A 23,038-nucleotide genomic window follows, 5' to 3' on the forward strand; every position below is an offset into this window, starting at 1 on the left:
GCTTTGAGTGAATAGTGAATGAATGAGTCAGCTCGGCAGGGACCATGGGCAGATTTCCAAATGGATAATTTTGCCTACTTGCCTGCCTCCTTCCTTTCTTCCAGTAGTTCTTGAGACATGCCTGTGCTTCTGTGATCAGCAGTCACCCTTCCTCTCTGCGCGCGCGCACACACACACACACACACACACACACACACACACCCCTTAGTCTATTTTTAACAGCCAATGGAAAGTTCTCCCAGCACTTAACACGTAAGACCTCCCTTAGCAATGTGACCAGCAGAAGGCCTTCAGGGAGAGCCATGACCATGGAGGTAGTTTGGACTGTGGCTGGTACCAGAAACACTTCTCTACCTCCCATCTTCAAAGGATTCCATTCAAAGAAATTGTCGACTTTTCCCCCAATATTAAAAACACTCTCTCCAAATCTGCTTGAAATCCAAATACATTTCATTGTATCTGTGATTACTTTAACCTGTGTTTTAGTGATCAAAATTATATCAGCATTTCTAAACTTGAATGTCGGTTCAAGAGCTCATTGTTCTGATGTTTGGAACCAGGCTTCGGTCATGTAGAGGGAGTGTGGTTGCTTTCATTGGGCACCGAAGACAGAGACCACCCATTCGAAGTTGGATCTCATTTTTCATTTATGTTTTTATTTTATTCTTAACTTTTGAATTTCTCAAAATCATACTCTGTGTTCAGATCCTTTACTAGAGTAATACCTATATGTTTAGGCTTCAAATGGATTGCTGAGATCATAAAAATTAGGAGGTAAAGGCTAACATTTAGTGTACTTCTACACAATGGAACTCCTGGTAGCTTGCTTTTCCAACAGGAACGCTTTGTGTCTACCTTTGTAATCAGGGAGACTAAAAATTCAGTCTTCTCTGTTCTTAGTGATAGTCATCGTGTGTGTGTGTGTGTGTGTGTGTGTGTGTGTGTATAAGCAAGCATTAAGCACCCTAAAATTAAAAGTGCAAGTGTGCTATTATAAATACTATTATACCTATTTGTCCTACCTTTCAAATTTTTATAGCAAAATAAGCATTATCTTTTCTTTTTTCTTTGGAGACAGGGTCTTGCTTTGTCACCCAGGCTGGAGTGCAGTGGCGCAATCTCGGCTCACAACAGCCTCCCAGGTAGCTGGGACTACAGGCATGTGCTAATTTTTATTTTTATGTTTTGGTAGAGATGACGTCTTACTATATTGCCCAGGCTGATGTTGAATTCTGGGCTTAAGCAGTCCTTCTGCCTCAGCTTCCCAAAGTATTGGGATTAAAGGTGTGAGCCATTGCACCCAGCCCAAAATAAGCATTATTTTGACAACACGTTGAATAGTGAAATTGCTATTAGTATAGAAACTATTCATTAACTCTTTTGTCTGAATCTGGCAGAAAACCAAGCCCATAGGTGACGGAATTTTAATGCTCTGGGATACAATCTGGCTTCGGAAATCCTTAGCTTGGAGTAAATGCAATTGCAATGGATGGTAATGCTTTCTCCATATGCTGGACTTGTACGAATGATCCACGCATATGAGTGACGAATTCATTTGATCCTTTGGAGAGGTTGCATTTATAGTCACTTTCTTAGCTCCTCTGGCCTTTCTATTTTCCTCATCTAGAAGCCAGTTGTGGAACAGGAAATTAGGATTTAACTGCACCTCATTTGGGGCTAGAGCTCAAACCAGAAACCTTGGCACTTACCATGTTTGCTGGATTTGTTCATTGCGGAGATGAAATAGAAGGTGCCTCTTTGGAGAATGGTTTTCGAAATAATTTCGTTCCATGATTACACAGTTAAACTAATCTTGCCTATCTGGGTTTAATAGTCTTTTATTATTATCTCTAGAATAGATACTACTGAATCCTACTTGTTTAACTCTTTGTATCTTTCTTTTTGGTAATTAAGCCCCTAATCCATTTGCTTAAGAAGAGTTTTCTGGTTTTGTTGTCATTCGGCTGAAACAAAGTTGACATTTGAAAGGATATGGTAGAAAAAACATCTACCCAGTAACTTGTAGAAAGGACGTGCACAGTTTTAGAATGTCTTAAGGATGTCACTTTACATCTCTATTTAGACTCACAATGGGACTTAAATACAGGCCACTCCAGGAGAGAAACTCTGAGAGGCTCTTTAACAAAAGACACCTTATTAGATGGTAAGAGAAGCCTCTTAAGAAAGAACAGTTAAATTTTTGTTTTAGTAAAGTAACTTTGAATTCAGAAAACAAAAATGTAAAAGTAGGAGCACTTTTATAGTTTCTGCAAGTGATCAGGGGCCTTAGTCCGTTTCTGCTGCAATAACAAAATATTTTAACACTGGGTAATTTATAAATAATAGAAGTTGATTTCTCACTGTTTTGGAAGCTGGGAAGTCTACGGTCAAGGCACCAGCAGATTCAGTGTCTGGTGAGGGCTTATTCTGTGCCTCATAGCTGGAGCCTCTGGCTGTGTCCTCACACAGAAAGAGAGACCACTCGCTCCAGCCTCTTATAAGGTCACTAATCCCATTCATGAGGGCTTCGCCCTCTTGACTTAATCACCTCCTTAAGGTCTTTTTTTTGAGATGAAGTTTCACCCTTATTGCACAGGCTGGAATGCAATGGTGTGATCTCGGCCCACTGCAACCTCCACCTCCTGACTTCAATTGATTCTCCTGCCACAACCTTCTGAGTAGCTGGGATTATAGGTACCTGCCACAATGCCTGGCTAAATTTTGTATTTTTAGAAGAGACAGGGTTTCACCATGTTGGCCAGGCTGGTCTCAAACTCCTGACCTCAGATAATCAACCCGCCTCAGCCTCTCGAAGTGCTGGGATTACAAGCGTGAGCCACTGCATCAGGTCAAGGCCCCCAGAGAAGTTGTCATTTATATGAGGTTCCCAGGTTGTTAACTGAGGCCAGAATGAAACCCACCAGGAAATAATACTATTTCATGAAAGTATGTTCCACTTTGACTCAACCCGTGTGTGTGTGTGTGTGTGTGTGTGCGCGCGCGCACGCGCATGTGTACATGTTGCAGTAGAACTTGTGATTAAAATGCAGTCTTGTGCTTCAGTGGATAAACACTTGCAGGGGCCCTACCCTACTCAGTCTGAAGGTGAGGTGCAGCTCTAAAAGTCAGATTCCATTCTACCTGGTTGTTCCTTCAGCCTTCTTCCTATTCTCCCACAATTTCCTGTTACCAGATTTCATCACCAAGTACACTTCTGTGAGTTTTTCTGTGGAGGCGTGGGGTGGTAGTATAATATCTTTATTGGGATATAATTTATCTACCATGTAATTTATCCATTTAAGGAATACAACAATTCATATGTTTTGATACATTCTCAAAGCTGTGCAACCATCACTATAATCAATTTAGAACATTTTCCTTACCCTACAAAGAAACCCCACACCATTTTGCTGTCATCCCCAATTTCTCCATTCACCTACATTTTTTTCTATATAGATTTACCTATTCTGGATACGCATATAAATGAGATCATACAGCATTTATCTTTTTTTGGACTGGCTTCTTTCATTTAGCATGCTGTCAAAGTTCAGCCATGCTATAACATGTATGTGTATTTCATTCCTTTTTATAGAATTCCATTGTTAAATGTGAAATGATGATGGTGTTCTGCTGCAGTGAAACATATGTCCAGCTTTCCTTGGGGAGGTCTGGGGAGGTGATAGGGTGGGGGCCATATTTTAAGTTAGTTCATTTATCTTCTCCAAGTCCAACATTATAAAGCCCCTTGTTCAGATAAAACATGTACCTTATTAAAGAACTTTGCTTTTCTTACACATAAGAAAAAATAATTTTGTTACATGTTTGTATCTAAAAGCAGGATTCAAGTAACAGCCAGAACTCCGTTTATTTATTCATTTTTAACCAAGAAGCATATTGTTTTTTTAATCTCATCCTAATTCTTAATATTCAAAATAAGAAATTACTTTATTTTTTTATAAAGAGAATACTGGTTCGTACCCAGAGTCTTGAGTCCTCTTGATATTTTCCTGTATAATTTTATAGTTATGTCAGAAACCGAAAGATGCCTTGATATTTTTATTAACCAGTTTGAATTGATTCAGGCATTTTGTGAAGTCTCAGGGAGATCCCTCTCACAGCAGGCTGTTTCAGGTTTTTAAATAATCTGTTAGGAAGGAAGATTGATGGCTGCCACCAAAACAATTTAAATTATTTTATTTATCTAAAATTAAAGTGAATATTGAGATATAAGGCCTATTTCAGTCCTGATAGTCTGTGATTCATGTTTTTTTCAGTGTCTGCCTAGTGAAGGCTTTAGGAATCCAATTACAAGGCATCCCCAACATAATCCACATCATGACAGTTGTAAAACTTTCAAAACCGTTATATTTATCAAGTAATACACAAAACTGGAAGGTATAGACCATATTTCAGATAGAAAGTTTTGAGGGATTCTTGTTGAAAATTTTCTTTTAGACAAAGCATTTCAGTCTTTCTTACAAATCAGTTTTAATGTAAATTACATTTTAATAGATTCTAAATTATTTTCCTTTTTTTTTCTTGGGTTAGTAATCTAGAAGTTTCTCTGAACTACTACCTAAAGAGTAATAGGCTTATAACATAAAGTCAAGAAACATTGAAAATTGAGCTTACTTGAAATTCTTTACTTCTTCACATTCCATCTTATGTCAAAATAGTAGACTTTCTTAATATCTTTCCCCAGCAAATCCCATAGAAGTTTCAAATTATTGAATCCTGTTCAGTGTATTAATTAACTCAAGCTGCATTTATGAGCTAATCTAGCAGAGTAACATGAAAAGATTTAGAAACTGTCAAACATTTCCAGTTTGACATTCTGAGAAGGTGATGTTTCAGTTTTATTTTCTGCCTTTAAAAAATATAATCACCACATCACATGGTGGCATCTTAATGGTTCAAAAGAGAGAAATGTAGCAAAGGCATGATTGGAAATACAACTTGGTGTGGCGCAAGTGTGCCTGGCCTTCCACCAATGACTCACCAGAACTGCAATCCTGAAATGCTGTTCCATTTTCTTAGATGTTAATATATGGAACACACTGCTTTCTAAGCTCTTATTCTATTTTCTGTTAAGGCCATAACACGTGTGTGTGTGTGTGTGTGTGTGTGTGTGTGTGTGTGTGTGTACATGGGTGTTTGTGTGTATGTGAGAGAGATCATATATATTTGAAAACTATGACCATGTATTTTGCTTTTACGTGTAGCTTGTGCTGTGATGAACTTGGCAACATGGTTTGTAGAAACCTTTTAAATTGGTAAAGCAGTTTTGTGGGATTTGAGAAACATTAGCTACTAACAGAAAGACTGGCGTGAAATGTACAAGCACAAGCAAGCCAACTGGTAACTGGTGAGGGTTGAGCCTGAAGCTTTGCATTTCCCTCCACCACTGTTTTTAACGGTGCTTAAAAGTAATATTTTTGTAACATCAGTGGAATTCACCTTTTGGATGTTAAGAAACTGGCTGATTTAAAGAGTGGGCAGACTTTTGAGGCAGCCAGGTGTGTATCTATGGATTAGTGATTCCCTGGGGCAGGGTTTGAATGGGGATGTGCAGATCTTGCGCACACACATTTGAGCCGTGTGGTAGCATTTTGAAGAAGTCACTTAGAAGGGAGGACATTTACCTATCGGGGAAACTGTGTTCCTGAGTGGGAATCAGTGGAGAGGAGACTGAAAGAAAGCAGAAGTGTACTTCCAGCCTCATGAGCTGAGTGAATGGAGGCATTATTTGGAGTGCGAGCCATGGACTGCATGTGTGCTTTCATCTGGAGGGTTAGGAGCAGACTGAGGGAAAACTGCCTGCTCTGAGCTAATAGTGAAATAACAAAGTGAGAAGAAAGGACCCTGATTAGCTCAGTGAAGTCCATTGTGGCATCTGTTTTGCTACTAGTGAAAGAAAAGCTGCACTTTCCCATTTCTTCCTGGAGCTCTCCATGCCTCCTTGGTGGACATCCAGGACTCGGCTCCCCAAAGAAACTCCCTTAAAAGAAAGAAGCACCTCCTGCCTTCTTAATTGCTAAACTAGTTTGTGATTTCTCACCTTTCGGTGGGCTCCCAGAGCCCCAAAGGAGTGGAAGAAACAGTGGAAGAAATACTGAGTCTTGGCTCATTTTGCTCCCATTCGATGACAATTAAAACAACATCACTTCATTGGTTTGCTATGGGCTTATGAGGTGTTAACTTCCTCAGTCACCAGTTCCCTGAGGCTAATGCTTGCAATCCCAATTGGAAAACTGAAGACACAGACCGATCGGGAAGCTCGGTATCGGGACCTGGCTTTTCTGGGGAAATTGCCTGGTCCTGGTGTCCTGGTCCTGTTTATTCAGAGTGGCCGCACCAAGGGAGTTGGCATGCAACATTGTAATTTACACCATCTATCTCTTTCTGACTCTCAGGCCTCTGGCAAATTGCATGTCTATGTGTTGGATTAGTTTGGAATTTAATCATGCATTATTTTCCCTCCAATTAAATTATTTATATATTTGATTAACGTTTTCACTGCTGAGAAGTCAAATTTTCAATGAAACCACAAATAAATTCCTGCCCATTGAATTTCAGGCCAGCTTCACATGGGATCAATTTGTCTGTTGAATATTAAGAATTCACTGCGTGTCACTTTTCTTACCTACCTTGGATTTTGGTGAGAAAAAAGAATGTGTGTTTTTTACTTAGTCCTAGGAATATGATACGAACAGTGAAGTTTGGCCTAATGTATGGCCCTCCCTTCCTTGGGGTCCCTTTTATAGCCCAGCATCCTGATTTTCAGTCCTTCCTACTACCTTTTATTCTCTCACACTGGAATGTACCTCCTTCTAATTTTGCTTTCTCAGGTTTGAGGGCTCCCCTATCAGATGTTAGTACAAGAAGGAAACAGGACTTCCAGTTTGGGGGTTAGCAGTCTTTGGCTCATAGGCCAAATCCAGCTGCTTGTTTCTGTGCAGACAATGAGCTAAGAATGGTTTCTACACTTTTAAAAGGTTGAAAAAAAGTCAAATAATATTTTATGACACATGAAAGTTTTCCACATCCATAAAAGATCACATAACCCATTCATTTACATTATCTGTGGCTGCTTACAGCCCTGCAAAGCCTAAAATATTTACTATCTAGCTTTTACAGAAAATGTTTTGCCAACACTTCATCTAATTCATTACTCTAATTTTACAGATGAGAAAAGTAAGGTCCAAATAGGTGAATTGGCCTGTCCAAAGGTATACAGCTCTTCAGAAATTGGTCTGGAATGCGTCCTCCACTACCCTCCAGTGCTCTGTCCACTGTGATGTAGGCCCTCAGATGAACACTCGCTGCAGAGGGCAATGCCTTTTTTTTTTTTTTTTTTTTTTTTCAGACAAGTCTTGCTCATCCAGATTGGAGTGCAGTAGTGCGATCCTTGCTCACTACAGCTTTGACCTCCTGGGCTCAAGTGACCCTCCTGCCTCAGCCTCCCAAGTAGCTGAGACCACAAGCCCATGCCACCACACTGATTTTTTTTTTTTTTTTGTAGAGACATGTCTCGCTATGTTGTCCAGGCTAGTCTTGGAGCTCCTAGCCTCAAGTGATCCTCCTGCCTCCGCCTCCCAAAATATTGGGATTACTGGTGTGAACCTCCATGTCTAGCCCAATGCAGCTTTTTAAAGGAAAATAAATATTTGAACACATGCACATGTGAAGTCTGTGAGTTCTTAGGATTTTAATTTTCACTTGCAATCTAATTCTGGGAAATACCTTAAGCTTGAAATACATTTGAACTACTTAAACAGGCAGAAAGATGCCTCCCTTTTCCCTTATAACAATTGATTACGTCCTCTGCGCAGCATTTGGGCGGTGAAGAGGAGGAAGACTGACTTGGTTCCGCATCCTCCCAGGTTGTAGAATTTCATTTAGAGAAAAATAACTCTGGTCTCAATGCAAGTTTGAACTTAAGAGCAATTCCAGAAAATTACAAAAGCATATTAGTTGGGACTCAGGTCAAAGGGGGTAGAAAGGGAACATTCCCAAGGTGCTAACCTTACTGGAAATGAGAGTGCTTCAACCACGCAGCGCAAGTTCCCCCACCCCTCCCCACATGGAGACAACACTATGTTTGCTGACTGAGATGGGATTTCCCACCACGCACATTTCCACACGTTGTCTCAGTGGCAAAGGTGGAAGAAGCTGGGCACAGTATACATGTGAAATGACTGGGATTTTTCCAGGCACAGCCTTCCCCTGCTGGTTGCCAGCTCTCCCTTCCCTACCCTGCAGCAGATCCCTCAACACCGTTGTTGGCAGATTCTACACCTTCCCAGTCACTTTGGATTACTGAAGTGTGTCCATTTTAAACCTCCAATCTCAGGTCTGATCCAGAGCCTTCTGTTCCCTGTCAGCAGCTAGACACAGGCCTCAAGGGAACTGGCAGGCTGTTTGCCCTCCCTGTGCTACCTCACCTAAAGGATCCGGGGCCTGGGTTTGCCTCCAGGAGACGTCTTCCCTTTCTTTCTAGGTTTCAGCTCCTGCAGTGTGTTGGATGAGACAGAAAAGGAAGCGATGAGAGTCTTTCTTTGCTGGCCACTGCTGGTATCTCCCTCTTGGCCATCCCTGCTCCCTTGAGTAGCACCAGGTATCCCTGATGCTCTCCTCCGCAGGGGCAGATATACAAGCCTGACTTTTCCCTGGGGTGTATGTGAGTTTTACCTTGGTGTACCTCCCACATTCTCACTGCTGGACACTGAGCATGCAGCATTTTAGGTGAGCCCTGGCAAGCTAGCCCAAGCTTGTCTACCTCGCTGATGTCCACTTGACCCACAGAAAACTCATGCCTTCTCGCCATGCCAAGCAGTGGCAGTCTCTACCTGGCCAGCTCTCTCCTGCCATGCGTGGCCCTCACCCTGTTCCTCAAAGGCACCAGGCTCTGTTCTTCTGCAGGTGCTTCTGAGTCATCGGTCTGCTGTGGTGTCCCATTCCCCACCCCCATCCTTCCCTGCACACGTGGTGTGTCTGTACTCATCCTTCAGGTCCTGCACTAAATGCTGCTCCACTGGAGAAGCAGACCCTGATTGCTGATGCTGCACACTGACGGAGGATCCCATTACATGTTCTTACGAAACCCTGTTATTTCCCTTCATAATGCCTATCACAACTGTAATGGTATAGTAATTTAAGCCATTACTGGTTTCCCTCTGGTAGACTAATTCCTTGGAGCAAGAATCATGCCTGTCATGTTCCCCAGCCCAGGGCCAGGTGTGAGTGGCACCCAGCACATTCTCACAAAAGCATGAGAGAGAACAGGGAGCTAAAAGACATGGATCCAGCCTTAAGCAGTCTGCTCAGCACAAATTGTAATTCAGTTTCCCACTTTTAACTTTTCCTGTCTCCCTCATGGGTTCCTTCCTCATTCTTCCCATTCCTTCTCTCTCCCTCTCTCTCTGCTTGCCTTGTTTGCTTCCTTAGTCCCTTGCCTCCTTCCTTTTTTTTTCCTTCTCTTTCATGTGCCTTAATCCAAGGACCCAAGCTTTGTTTCCAATAGCTTGGAAAACTGAACCAAGAGCAACTGTGGTTTTGTGCGATCACTTCTTTTTCTCCAGTTTGAGAATCCATGAGGTCGGGCGTGGTGGCTCACGCCTGTAATCCAAGCACTTTGGAGGCCAAGGCGGGCGGATCGCCTGAGGTCGGGAGTTCAAAAGAATCCATAGAACCCGTCTGTGTGATGTGGGCTTAGTTTAAAAGGCTAGGCTTCAGCACACATTTCAGAAAGCGCTGGTCTTGTGTACGGGCTACAAAGATGTACTGGAAGCCGACATGTGCGGATTGACCATCGTCCCCTGTCCAGCGCATCTGTTATCTTCCTATATCTGTGTGCGTCCTCATAACTGTTAAGAAACACTCACGTGGAGCATGGTTGGTTTTTCATAGGAAACCCACATCTGTTGGCCGTGGGGTTGCTCCCGCACCACCGCCGTTTCTGTGTCGTGTTCGGAGCTTCTGACAGGACCCTGGTTGTCTCCTTGTGTGCCGCGATGTACCCATCACTCTCCGCTGTTGATCAGATTTTTCTGGGAGCTGTTCCAAGGAGAGGAGATAGAGAACAACTATTTATTTCCTCTGTCCTCACCCAGTTTTAAACTCCAGAAACAGCATGGAAAACTTTATTTTTTATAAAACTTTTTTTTTTTCCCCTAAAGGAGTAGGCCATCTAGTGGAGTAACTGGGAAACGCCCTCTCTGAGGGCAGAACTTTACCTTCAGACCCACAGCGAACCACCGCTTTAGGAGCCCTGGTCTCAGCAGGAAAGTAATGAGAGCTTGTGTCACTAGCATGCAGGGCATGGAGCCAAAGGGAGCTTTCTCTTACTGAATGAAGTTTTTTGGTGGCGTGTGCATTTCTGTGTATACTTGAGAAAGTGTTCCCACAAGCCTTAAATTAAGGCAAATAAGCAGAATCACCAGAGAATAAAGACCAACAGCATCAACCTAGGATACAAATGTCTTCAGTAGTCTATAGCTGGGCATTGAAATCGTATGCTCAACCTATTGAAATTGATCTTAATTGGATGGAAATTAAGAAGCTTCTCTTCCTCTGGTTCTGCAATAGATTTCTAATGATTCCCAATTGTATTACTCCAAGAAATTAGATAAATGATTCTAAAACCTTGAAATGGTAAGTAATTCAGAGAACTTCATCTTTATGCTAAAAACCGAATTAATATAATTTTAGAGCTAGAAAGGTCCCTAGCAACTAGTGAATCCAGTCATTTATTTTCTACAAGAAGAAAACTAAGGCCCTGGAAGACTAAATCATTTGTTGATAACCACACAATTCTCTTCTTCAGGATAATTCTTTTCTCTGTAATTCTTATTCAGGACGCAGTCTGACTAACCCTGAGCTAAAGTTTCGATTGCAAGTGCTTTTGGTTTTCTTGTTCTGGAATTGTGTGTGTCTGTGTTTGCCTTCTCTGTTTGAAGTCTCAGCCACGGCACTAACCCATGGCCTAGTGCCTGAGTGCTGGAGAATGTCTCTGCAGTTGTTCAGCATCCATCCCCAGCCTTGACAAGGAAAAATGACAGAGGTTCAGAAAGGTCAACAGTGGCTCACCCCATTTCGTAACTCGCTGGTCCCAAACCTGGAATTGAACTCTGCTCTTCAGATGCCCGATGTACTGTGGTATATCTCCTCGGATGCCAGGCTCTGCCCCAGTCATGCCACTCCCACGGGTTAAAAAGCATGCATACACAGTTAGCAGAAGCAGATTTACTTGAGAAGTGTACTAACTAGAATTTTTAAAACTTGTAGTACGGTAAAGTTATTTGTGTCGTCTTTAGGATTTAAGATTGGGCCATTTTCTGCCTTTTCTTCTGTTGCCTTCAGAAATGAGGAATACATTTCCATTTGATTTCTCTCTCTTTTTCCAACTCCAGCATATAAATAACGACCATATTCATGGAGAGAAGAAGGAGTTTGTGTGCAGGTGGCTGGACTGCTCAAGAGAGCAGAAACCCTTCAAAGCCCAGTATATGTTGGTAGTGCATATGAGAAGACACACGGGCGAGAAGCCTCACAAATGCACTGTGAGTACAGAGGTGGGCGGCAGGCACACGTGGGTCCTTCCCCATACTCAGAAGAGCTGTGCAAGCTGATGACTCCAGCTCAGGGGAAGTGTGGTTGGGTGGCAGGAGAAGAGGACTGGAGTGTGGACTGGTGATAAATACTTGGGTGTTTGAGTGATTGAGTTAGACAGCGCAGCTCTGCAGAGTGGGAAGGGGGCAGCGGCGGCTGGCACTGGGAATGAACACAGAGTCACCCTGCTGGCCGTGGCCCAACAATGTACAGTACCCTGGGGCTCGGAAGGCAGAGGGAAGTGCCAGCTTCCAACTTACAAAGTGGAAGTTGACTTTTAAAACAGCTAATCCCTATACCAGGTTTTAAAGTTTTCCCTTCCTTTCCTAGTGAGTAATTGGGCACAGCATAGGCGCATGGAATGGGACAGGCCTGCTGCAAGGCTGTGCATTCCTCACTGTGGTGCCCACAAGGCGCACTGGGCACACTGAGCCCTGGTACTTTACATCTTAAAGGCCCTTTACAAGCATGATCAAATTCCATGTCTTTGTGTGGACACAAAGCTATATTAATGAACTTTGTGCTGAATCTGAAATCAGTGGGAATTTGAGGAGATCAATGAGCAGATAATGAAACCCATTGTCCACATTGAGCGGTCTATTAAAAAAAAAAAAAAACTTCAGGACTTTTACTGGCACTGAAAACTTTTTATCTTGAACTGCACCAAGCTACATCTGAATCCCAATAAATGCAGAGTTTAGTGGACTTTTGTTCCTGGGTTTTAAAAAGCTGCTGACCCTTGAAACGTCAGTTTTTCATCAGCTTGGAGGGCGTGTTAGGCATAAGCTGCTGTTGCCATTGTGCAGAGTAATCCAGATTTACCTGTTGTCCTCAGTTTGAAGGTTGCACAAAGGCCTACTCGAGACTAGAAAACTTGAAAACACACTTGAGATCTCACACTGGAGAGAAACCATACGTCTGTGAGCACGAAGGTTGCAACAAGGCTTTCTCAAATGCCTCTGATCGCGCCAAGCACCAAAACAGGACGCATTCCAATGAGGTAAGCAGCCTCCATGGGCACAGAGTTTGCATAGGAAACAAAGAACCCTGCCCGGGAAGGCAATGGGAAGGCATAGTGTGTTCTGTTTTGTTTTCCTCTTGGCCATTCCCAGCATGAGTGGGCTCTGTCCCTGCAGGTGAAGGCTTGGGCTTCCAAGGTGGGACTGAAAACTGGACCTTATCTGGAGAATAATAAGAGATAAAGAGGAAACTTCTTAAAACCCCTAGTGAACTTTTTAGTTTCATGTTGTTTTGAACTGCCACCTACTGGTCAAATCATTTAACTTGGAATCCGAGCCAGTCACGCTGCCCAAAATAGCGTGAATCCATGCAAAGGATGACCCGGTAAGCCCCAAGGATATATTAAGAAGTAGCATCTTGACAGCTGACAGCTTCCTGCTAAGTCGTCCACTTTTATTTGCTTCCTCCAAGTGGTACCTTCAAATGTATTATATCAAAAAAGATTTTTACAGAGCAACCAGCCTTGGCTAAATGCAATTTTCAGACATTGTGAATTCTAAAGGCACTTGGAAGATGGTCTCAGAAACCCAGGATACTCTCTAGGCAGTCATTTAAGACAACATTTTGAGTAAAGCTTCAGGGTGGTTCCTGTTGTGTTACTGTTATTTTTAGGTAGTCATGCCCCCTAAATTGTAGAGATGCATAAGAATGAAAATTATTCCAGATTCATTGCTTACATTTTAGTGCACATCTTCCTACAGATTTCCAGCTTGGCCGTAGAGGTCTAGCTCCAATTCTAGCTTGTCTGTGAAACCTTCTCTTGAATGTATCAGGAGATTAACAGAAAGACTCCCTACATTTTGAGTGTAAATAGGATAGCTAACCAGAATTTGTTAACATGAAACATAGTTCATGCTACAAGTGTGTCACCAGTTTGCTTGAAATGGTGGCTCAAGCCTGTAATCCCAGCACTTTGGGAGGCCGAGGCGGGTGGATCACGAGGTCAAGAGATCGAGACCATCCTGGTCAACATGGTGAAACCCCGTCTCTACTAAAAATACAAAAAATTAGCTGGGCATGGTGGCGCGTGCCTGTAATCCCAGCTACTCAGGAGGCTGAGGCAGTAGAATTGCCTGAACCCAGGAGGCGGAGGTTGCGGTGAGCCGAGATCGTGCCATTGCACTCCAGCCTGGGTAACATGAGTGAAACTCCGTCTCAAAAAAAAAAAAAGAAATGTGTTAGAGAAGGAACATTGCACACACATGAGACCTTGGAGTGGCCGTCATTTGATCTCATGAGTACAGGTCAAGCCCATTCATGATCTTTCAGACAGAGAGCCGGACAGAGAGAATCTTGATAGAGACAAAGTGAGTCCTTCTGCTCAGTGTCCATTTGGCCTTGAGGTGACAAAGATAGTTCTCACCATGTTTTCTTCAGCTCAAACTGACAGAACGAAAACATCTCTAAAGGGATTAACCACACTCTGTAAAAAGCACACTCAAACTCACACATGTAAGATCATATATACCAACTTTTTATGTGAAAAGGTCATGGAAACTGAAGTTATTTAGAATCTCATTCTTTTCAACTGTTTGAAGACATTTTAAAGATGCCACATCCCCACTTTTTAATGTAAAAATACTTTTACAGTATGCAGTAGCTGAAATACAATCTATTATACTTGTTTTGTACAAAATTTCAGGGAGTCTAGAACAGACAAATCCATAGAGATAGAAAGTAGATTAGTGGTTGCCAGAAGCAGTGGGGAGAGTGAATAGCAATGACTGATAATGGGCACAAGGTTTTTTTTGTTGGGGTGGTGAGGATATTCTGGAATTAGGTAATGGTGATGATTACACAATGTCTAGAATGTACTAAATGCCACTGAACTGTGTAATTTAAAGGGATTATTTTTATGGCATGTGAACTATATTTCAATTTAAAATTTTAAGGTGTTTTGACTTAACTTAGAATGTATTTCATCTACTTCATATATTTAAGTATAATTTTGGCTAGAAATTTAGAGGGCATTCATTCCTATAAATGTTAGGCCAATGTTGTCCCCTATTATCGTAGAGAAATTTGGCCAGTGGGTATGTTAGGATCAGAATGCACATACATAAAGATAATTGCCAAGCTTTTTTGTCTTTTTATGGACCTAAAATATTTGTACATGTCTGTTTGCTTTAACTGTAGCATAGTCGGGCTTGTGTTCTTCTGCAAGGTAAAAAGTGCAATGCCATGTGAGAGTTGAGTTATCTTTTATCTTGGGCAATAATATTAATCACACTTGAGCAATTTACTTAAATTATTAACCTTGATCACAAATTCATAATTAAAATTCTACCTACAGACATATTTACAAACACATTATATTTCTTTTTTCTATATATGCAAGGCTTTGGCCCTGTGTATAAATGATGGACATTTTCAGATGCATCAAAATTAAGTTTGTCCAGGAAATCCAGATTTGTGCAATCTCACAATCCTAGATAAATGATTTGCTTTCATTTCTTTCCCCTTATTGCAACCTCATTTATTCACTAAGCGAATGCTGATAGCTAATTATGTGTCAAGCCCTTTGCTATTCTAAGTGTGGCCAAGAAAATAGTGGACTGGAACAGGAAGGGAGTAATTTCTGGCATTCTCTGTCCCTCTGGCTGTCCTTCTCATTTAGGGCCGCTAGACCGACCATAACTCTGACAGGACTTCTTGCACCAGATCACACAGCTCATTTTTACCCCAAAGATACCACTAAACAAGTTTCCTGAGCTCTGATTCGGCTGAACCTCCCTGTCTAGAAAGCTGCAATGGCTCCCTCTTTCCTGTAGGGAAACTTTAGACTCCCTAAGCCTGTGTAAGTGCCTGTTCCTACAGGACCCAAGCTCATCCCTCCAGTCCTGAGCTCTCACTGTCATGACCATGCATGAAACCTTCCAGAAGCCGCTGCTGTGGACTGTCATGCTTAGGTGCATGAAGTGTCTCTGCCACTGGATGTTTGCTGAGCACACTTCTTTTTGGCATCCCAAGTAAAATGACTCCTAATAAAAGCTCTGTATATTGAGTGCTTACGACATTCCATGCATCCTGGTAAGCACTTCATGTATATGATCTAATTTAACGCTTACCAATAACCATGTGAGCTGGGCATTAAGCCCAGATATAGAATCTTAATCACTGATGCTTCCCATTATAATCTCAGCTGAAAAAACGATCCTCCTCTGCCTATACGCTTACATAGTATCCACATTTTATATTATAGATCATTGCATCTTCTTATTTTTCCTACCAGATTTTGTATTCTTATGAATAAATCTTCTCATATACAACTTTGTGCTTACAGAATCTTGTACCTCAGTAAATCTGAGAACATTTTTCTTAGCCCCTAATTATATTTCAGTCACTGATCACAACAAAATTTGTGGGCAAAAGCTATGTGAAGGGTTAATATACTTTGTTTATGTTGTGTTGTTGGGAGGTATACATTTCCTGAACCTGTACTCCTGTGAATTTTTGTGGGTAGATAATGTGTCTGTTCACACACAAGGACGTGTGGGCACAGGTGCACTTCTATAGGCTATTGTTTCTGGAAGTGCAGGAGCTGACACATTTGTATACTCATTACACAATGGCTGCGTCCTTGGTTCTAGGCTCACCTATAATGTACATGCATATATTTATAGGAAGAGTGGCTCTTCAAACATGCAGGCTTTGTGCTCCCTCTCTCCTGGTCTCCACAGTTCTGCCCCATATATCCCAGTCTGCCTGCTGATGGAGCAACCTGTCACAGCAATGCTGTGAGCAAGCAGAGGGCCTGGGTCAGAACACTGTAAGGTAATGGCACTAATTGTCAAAGCCATTCTTCTGTCCCTAATGCATAGAATTTGATGTGCTCATCTCATTTTATATATAGATATCTATATATACTGCAAATCACACAAGCTCCTGAATAGATGTAATTCGTAGTTAATGGGAATCAATTCTACCCAGAGGAATCTCAAGTTTGGAGGTGAAACCTCTCAGGATAATTTTCAGGATCTTTGCTTCACTGCATTAGGACATTTCAGCATTTTAGGTAGCACTCAGTGTGTTCTTAGGCTTTTAGTGAAAAAGCATCTTTTAGACATACATTCTACAAGACACAGCATCATTTTAAATATAATAAGTACATTATATTAATCCTGCTTTTCATGATGATTGCTTACGTAAAAACTCATCCTCTGCTGTACGTAGATATAAATATATATTCGTGAAAGTATCCTTGCATATATTTTAAGCCAAGTGAACAAACTCACGAGTGTGATGTTGGTCATGAGCAAGGGCCAGCAGTTCTGTGATTTGAGAAAGTATTTCACTTATATAAGCATTCACATAATTCTTTATGACTGTATCCTCAGGCTTCATCACTGACCCACGCAGAAAATAAGATTAGCACAAAATAATTTATAGGCCTTAGTTATAAAGCTCAAGAGAAGAACACAGACCAGAAATCCTGGTCCCCAAAACATCTGTCAGCCCTCTGAAGTTTGGGATGAGGGTTCATGGACAGTCTATAATAGGGCCTTCCAACTTCGAAGATCAGAAAGGTTCTGGCTATTTTGAGCCCTGAATATTCCCACACTTGTAATGCTACCCAAAGAAGGGGCACATTTTAGTGTAATCTAACATGGGAGAGGCCATAGGCAATTTTAAAATGATGCCTGTGCATAAATAGCACATTTTCAAAAGGATCAGAGTGATATTCTGTCTCAAAACCAGGACATCCATGAGAAATTTTGTCACACAACCTCTTCTGAAAGGTGTACAGTCTTCTGATTAGATGACGGGTATCTTCTAAGCCACCTTCATTGGCATCATCATCATCAAATATCTATCAAGTGCCTCTGATGGCACCGTGACACTTCGCACTCACAGTATAAATGCTTCCGAGAACATCAAGGCAATTTACACATTCTCAGTTCTCCCTAAGCCTCTCTCTCTCTCAAGCTATCACCTATTAAAGCTAGATTCTATGGACAGGGAATTGTGTTCTAATGGCCTTATTAAACCATTAGTTCCTAGAGGTGTCTGAACACCTCAAAGCCTTGTGAAAGTGTTTTGAAAGGATTAAAAGTGTAATGAGCAACCATAAAGGACTTTCGGGCTGGGGCGTAATCACTTTCATAACAATCTCTTACCTCATTCTTGTGGCATTTGGCAGAAACCATATGTGTGCAAAATCCCGGGCTGCACTAAGCGTTACACAGACCCAAGCTCCCTCCGGAAACACGTGAAGACAGTGCACGGCCCAGAGGCTCATGTCACCAAGAAGCAGCGAGGGGACATCCATCCTCGGCCCCCACCCCCGAGAGATTCCAGCAGCCATTCACAGTCCAGGTCGCCTGGCCGGCCGACTCAGGGAGCCCTCGGTGAGCAGCAGGACCTCAGCAACACTACCTCAAAGCGGGAAGAATGCCTCCAAGTGAAAACCGTCAAGGCGGAGAAGCCCATGGTATGTCATTCACTCGCCTTCTGACTTCACAGCAGGCCCAGGGTCATTTAAAAGAGCCAGATAGGGTGCATAGAGGGCAGGACTTCCCCAGTCCTCACTGTGTCGGGCTGTCTCTCACCTGAGGAGGTCATGAGGGCAGTAACCTGGATTGCTTACTTGAAGTTGATCAGCTCAGAAAAAGAGTTTCCAGGTTGCCTAACTGATTTTTAAAATCCCTCTCAGACCCCTACCACTGTGCCATGGAAGGAAGAAAGACACGACTGTCTGTCTCTCCAGCGTGTCTGTAATGTCAAAAATCATTCACTGAGTCTTCTTGTAAACATGCTCTCTTTCTTCTTTGCTCTGGTGACCCAACGTGAATAAACCACAACCTTTTACAGTCCAATGGGATAGACAGACTGAAAAACAAATACCATGCAGTGTGATGGGGGCTTACACACAAGTGCGTGTAAAGAGGATTCAGGAGAGGGTGAACTGCCAGTCAGTCGGGGCAGAGGAGGCCATGGGTTGGGAGTTCAGTGCTCCAGAGGGAAGAGCTAAGGAGGTGGAGGAGGGGGAGGAGCACGGGGTGGGAAGGGATCAACACAGCAGGGGTGAGTTTTTTTGTTTGTTTTTTGAGGAAACCACTGCAGTACCAGTCTAGAGATTGGGTAAACTGGAGATCACTTCTCCAGTTGGACCTGAACCAGCAAGGCAGAGCACAGGGGAGGGATCAGAAAGATTCCGTAGGCAAACATCTTTCTGTTTGGTGACTAAGGACATGTGGGTTCTGCTATTCTTTCAGCTTCTTTCAAACCTCAGTAGGTGACTTTGCTTCGTGAATGTGATTTTGTAAAACACGTTAAAATTTCAAAGACAACAAGAAAAATAAAAAGAGTAGATAGTAGAGGAGATTTGGCCCATTTGCATGCAGAGAATGGATTTAATTGTGCAGATATATTGGGTTCTGGGCTGTCACTCTCTGACCTAAGTGTACCAGAGAGAAGTTTCATGCTCAGATTCCCAGATGCACGGAAATGCAGACAGAATTACACTTAAAGCAAGCATTTGCTTAAAATTAGAGCAGCCTATCAATTGGATGGGCAGCCTATGCATTCATGAGCAATGTTGCTGTATCGCAGTATGTGTGGGTGGGAAATAGTGTACAGTGTCACCATTGGAAGGGTGAGAGGCTATATTTTAATGACTTACTGAGTTTATCTTTGACCTCTTAAGAGTCTTAGAGAGTGACATTAAGTCTAGCCAAAAATAACCCAAATAGGCTATCCAGATTTTTCATTATTACTCAGTGGGTAGCTGTACTTTGTTTTAAAAAAGTATCTTAATAAAATGTTTATACATGTATTATGATTGATCACTATATTTCAATCAGTTCATAAACTGTGTTTTATATACTTTTTTTGGAGGGGAGCACATGTCTACCGTTAAAATAAAGCCTACCTGTATAATAATTGTACAGAACATTCAACAGTTTACGCTCAAGTGTTTAACAAAACAAGGAAAGTTAATTTGAAGTCTCTGAGATTATATCATGAAAAACCGATGATTTGTGTTGTTGGGACATTCTAAGAACCAGAATCTCTTCTACTTTTAGTGTACATTCCTAGCTCAAGAAAATTGTCATTTTCTCTTCAAACACCCATTGTTTAAAAAAGAAAATTGGTAGAAATAAAAATTTATGCAAATTTGGCCCAGCAACATTGAGATGCCCCAACGTGTGAAGTATTTTATAAAGTAATTCAATCATATTAGGTTGGTGCAAAAGTAATTGTGGTTTTTGCCATTAAAAGTAATGACAAGACCAGCAATTACTTTCGCACCAATCTAGAACCATATAAAAGGAACCATAGAGAGCCAGACCAGACCCATATTTTGAGGAAGCCGAGGCTCAGTGATGTCATATTATTACACTTCCGCAGCAGATGTTACATGTGTATATGCTCATGCACATTTATAAAAGTAGGTATCTTCATAGACATTTACTAATAAACATGAAATTGACATTTCTAGTTTTCTTTAAAAACATGTCTTTGATTTGATCATCATGCTATAAATTAAATTCTTTCTTCTTTTTTCTTATTAATGCAACATCTCTTCTGTCTAATGCTCCTAAATGTCTTGTTCTCACTTCCTAAGGACAGTGGGTAATAAGGTGAGGGAATTTTGGCTTCTCTGTCCTTTTCATTTTGTTTTCCTTTTTTAACATTTACTTTTTTGTGTTAATTTTTCTTTAGTTTTTGTGGTTTTGTGATATCTTTGGTAGTGAACATTACTCAGATATGTTTCGAATATAGAAGCAATGTGTTTTGAACATTCAGCATGTGAAAAAATGTGGAGTTAGTTGGTGAAATTCATTGTTCTGTCTAGGTTTCCATTACAAATCACACTGGGGCCTACCAAGCAGATGTTCTGAAAGACTCATTATTGTACTGACTAGTGCAAATTCATCCAGACGTGCACCACCTTCTTTGAGGAAGATCTGGCTTCATTTGTTGTTAGCAGTGTAACCTCTATTTAAGTGTGGAAGCTCATTGAAGCAATTTCCTAATTGCGAGTGCATTTGTGCCTTCTTATCTGCTCTATGGAAGCATATCTGCCTGTGTGTTTGCACAAATGCACAGATTTATGTCCACACACTCTGACAGTCCAGGAGTAAGAGACATCCAAAGCTCTGGAAACGACAAGTACCTCGGGAAGGAGCAGGTGGTCTGGCAATCCAGCACTCTTCTGAGCCCCAAAATTAAGCAGGGTTCATATACTCATGATCAAATTTGTGTATCTTATTTTGCTCTGCTTGGTTGCCCAGGACAAAGTTAATGTACCATGCAGCACTCACTTAGAAAGTGTTCATTTGCTTGGGTGTATGTACTGTGATAGCAGAAGAAGCGAACGGGTTCTACTGCGAAGAGCCCTTCCTGGTGGCACTGTGCATTCCACCTGATACTACAGTACTCTGTAACTGAGCGTAGTTATCTGTCCCTACAGCACTCTCCCTTCTAGCTGCTGTCAGTATTTATAGTAACACTGGTGAAGGTGCTTGCAGACGCATGGAAGTAGCTGGCCCAGGAGTCCAGGCTAGTTGCACCATTTACTTTGTGACTTTGGGCAGTCACTGAACTTCTCTGAACATCACTTTGCTTATCTGTACAAAAAGGATTTGACTTAATCAACCAGGACACCGCTGAAACTTCAGATAGAACATTTGTGTTGTGTGACTGTCCTGTGCAGTGTAGGCCATTTTATATAGTAATCCCCAGACTTTCCACCCTGAATTCCCAGAAGCCCTGGGAATGAGAGGAGGCAGTACTTTCCCTGATTGAGGACCCGGTGGACTACGTTAACATTCCATTGTTTGCAGCGTTGTCTTACAGAGTCTACTTGGCTGGGGTTAGGGAATCATTTCCTAAATCCTCCTAGTGAACTGTTAGGGAGTACACTAAGAGGAATGGTGAAATCATTCTATAGACTCATGACGGCTGTGATCTGCAGCCTTTCTTTATTTCTGGGTGTAGCACAGGCTAAGTGACTGAAGTTTTACCTCTCTCAGCTGCTTTTGCTGACACCTTGGTTGAGGTTCTACAAAAGCAGGAAACTGGGAGGGGAGGGAGGAGAGGCTACAAAGAGCTTGGCTAACCAGCTTTGAACAGCCTATAGGGGCTGCTGTTGGAGGAGGCAATATGTGCTGATGATGCGTGTCTTATATTTATGTTTCAGCTGAGCAAAATGAGCCTAAAGACTAAAACCACCTGGGATCATAATAATTGCTAACACCCTGTGAGCCAATTTCTATTATCCAGGTCTTTTTATATTTGGGAGCTCTCTGGGTTTCATGCTTAATTCCTGACAACAATCCCTGAAATAAATGGTCTCCATTGTATAGATAAGGAAACTGAGGTTTAGAGTGGCTAAGTAATGTGCCCAAAGAATAAAGTGGTGGAGGTGGGGCTGGAACCAAGGAAGTGTGTTTGCAGAGTTGGCGATGAGGGCAGGATTCCATGGCTGATACCATGCCAGTTACACTGCAGCTAGCATACTCTGCTGTCCATTGCCTCCCAGTGCCCATCAGCCTGGTGGTCCATCAGTCATTTTGGCCAAAAGAGGCCAGCTCCATTCACCAGAACATAGTTTTTCTTCTCATTCAACCAACGGATGATCTTGAAGATCTTGACATGCATGAGCTCTCGTTATTGACTCCCTTTGCTTGACCCTCCCTGGTGACATTTCTTTCCTTTCCGCTTGACCCCAACAGACATCTCAGCCAAGCCCTGGTGGTCAGTCTTCATGCAGCAGCCAACAGTCCCCCATCAGCAACTATTCCAACAGTGGGCTCGAGCTTCCTCTGACCGATGGAGGTAGTATAGGAGACCTCAGTGCCATTGATGAAACCCCAATCATGGACTCGACCATTTCCACTGCAACCACAGCCCTTGCTTTGCAAGCCAGGAGAAACCCGGCAGGGACCAAATGGATGGAGCATGTAAAACTAGAAAGGCTAAAACAAGTGAATGGAATGTTTCCACGACTGAACCCCATTCTACCCCCTAAAGCCCCTGCAGTCTCTCCTCTCATAGGAAATGGTAAGTTCCACATCAGACCATGCATCTGCTCAGGGTTCTTTTTTCTGTTCTTTTAAATGCAGGCTCTCCGTTTTATGTTTGACAGTTTCTCCACCAGTCCTAAAATGATGCTGCAACTGTCCGTTAATGCTCAGCCCACTGAAGTTGCCTTTTTGGTTGGTCCATATTTTAAAAACAGCTAGGAAGTGGATATTATTGAGAAAAAAATGTGATTGTGCATGACTCATATTCTGATGGTGAAATCGTAACTGTTAGACTAGGGTAAAAGAATGCCAGCAATAGAGGCATCTGTGGTTGCAACTCTGTCTCTAGTTTCCAAAATTTAAAAACAGGAGGTTAGCAGCCACTTTTATTTATATTTGCCCAGTTCAAGGAAAGGCAAAAATCCCTCCCTCTTGTC

General features: G+C 42.1%; 1 protein-coding gene across 6 annotated transcripts in view; it reads left to right on the forward strand.

The window, feature by feature from the left end:
- Positions 1-23,038, forward strand: part of GLI3 (GLI family zinc finger 3) — a 277,297-nt gene that overhangs the window by 248,103 nt on the left and 6,156 nt on the right. For all 6 annotated transcript variants that reach the window (XM_032244432.1, XM_032244433.1, XM_032244434.1 and 3 more), the window contains 4 exons: positions 11,412-11,561; positions 12,446-12,610; positions 17,771-18,061; positions 22,311-22,638. In XM_032244432.1, coding sequence (XP_032100323.1) covers positions 11,412-11,561; positions 12,446-12,610; positions 17,771-18,061; positions 22,311-22,638 — 934 coding nt within the window. The remainder of the gene's footprint in view (positions 1-11,411; positions 11,562-12,445; positions 12,611-17,770; positions 18,062-22,310; positions 22,639-23,038) is intronic.

Source organism: Sapajus apella, unplaced genomic scaffold, assembly GCF_009761245.1.
Source record: "Sapajus apella isolate SASKATOON/1434 unplaced genomic scaffold, GSC_monkey_1.0 scaffold54, whole genome shotgun sequence".
Taxonomy (NCBI): domain Eukaryota; kingdom Metazoa; phylum Chordata; class Mammalia; order Primates; family Cebidae; genus Sapajus; species Sapajus apella.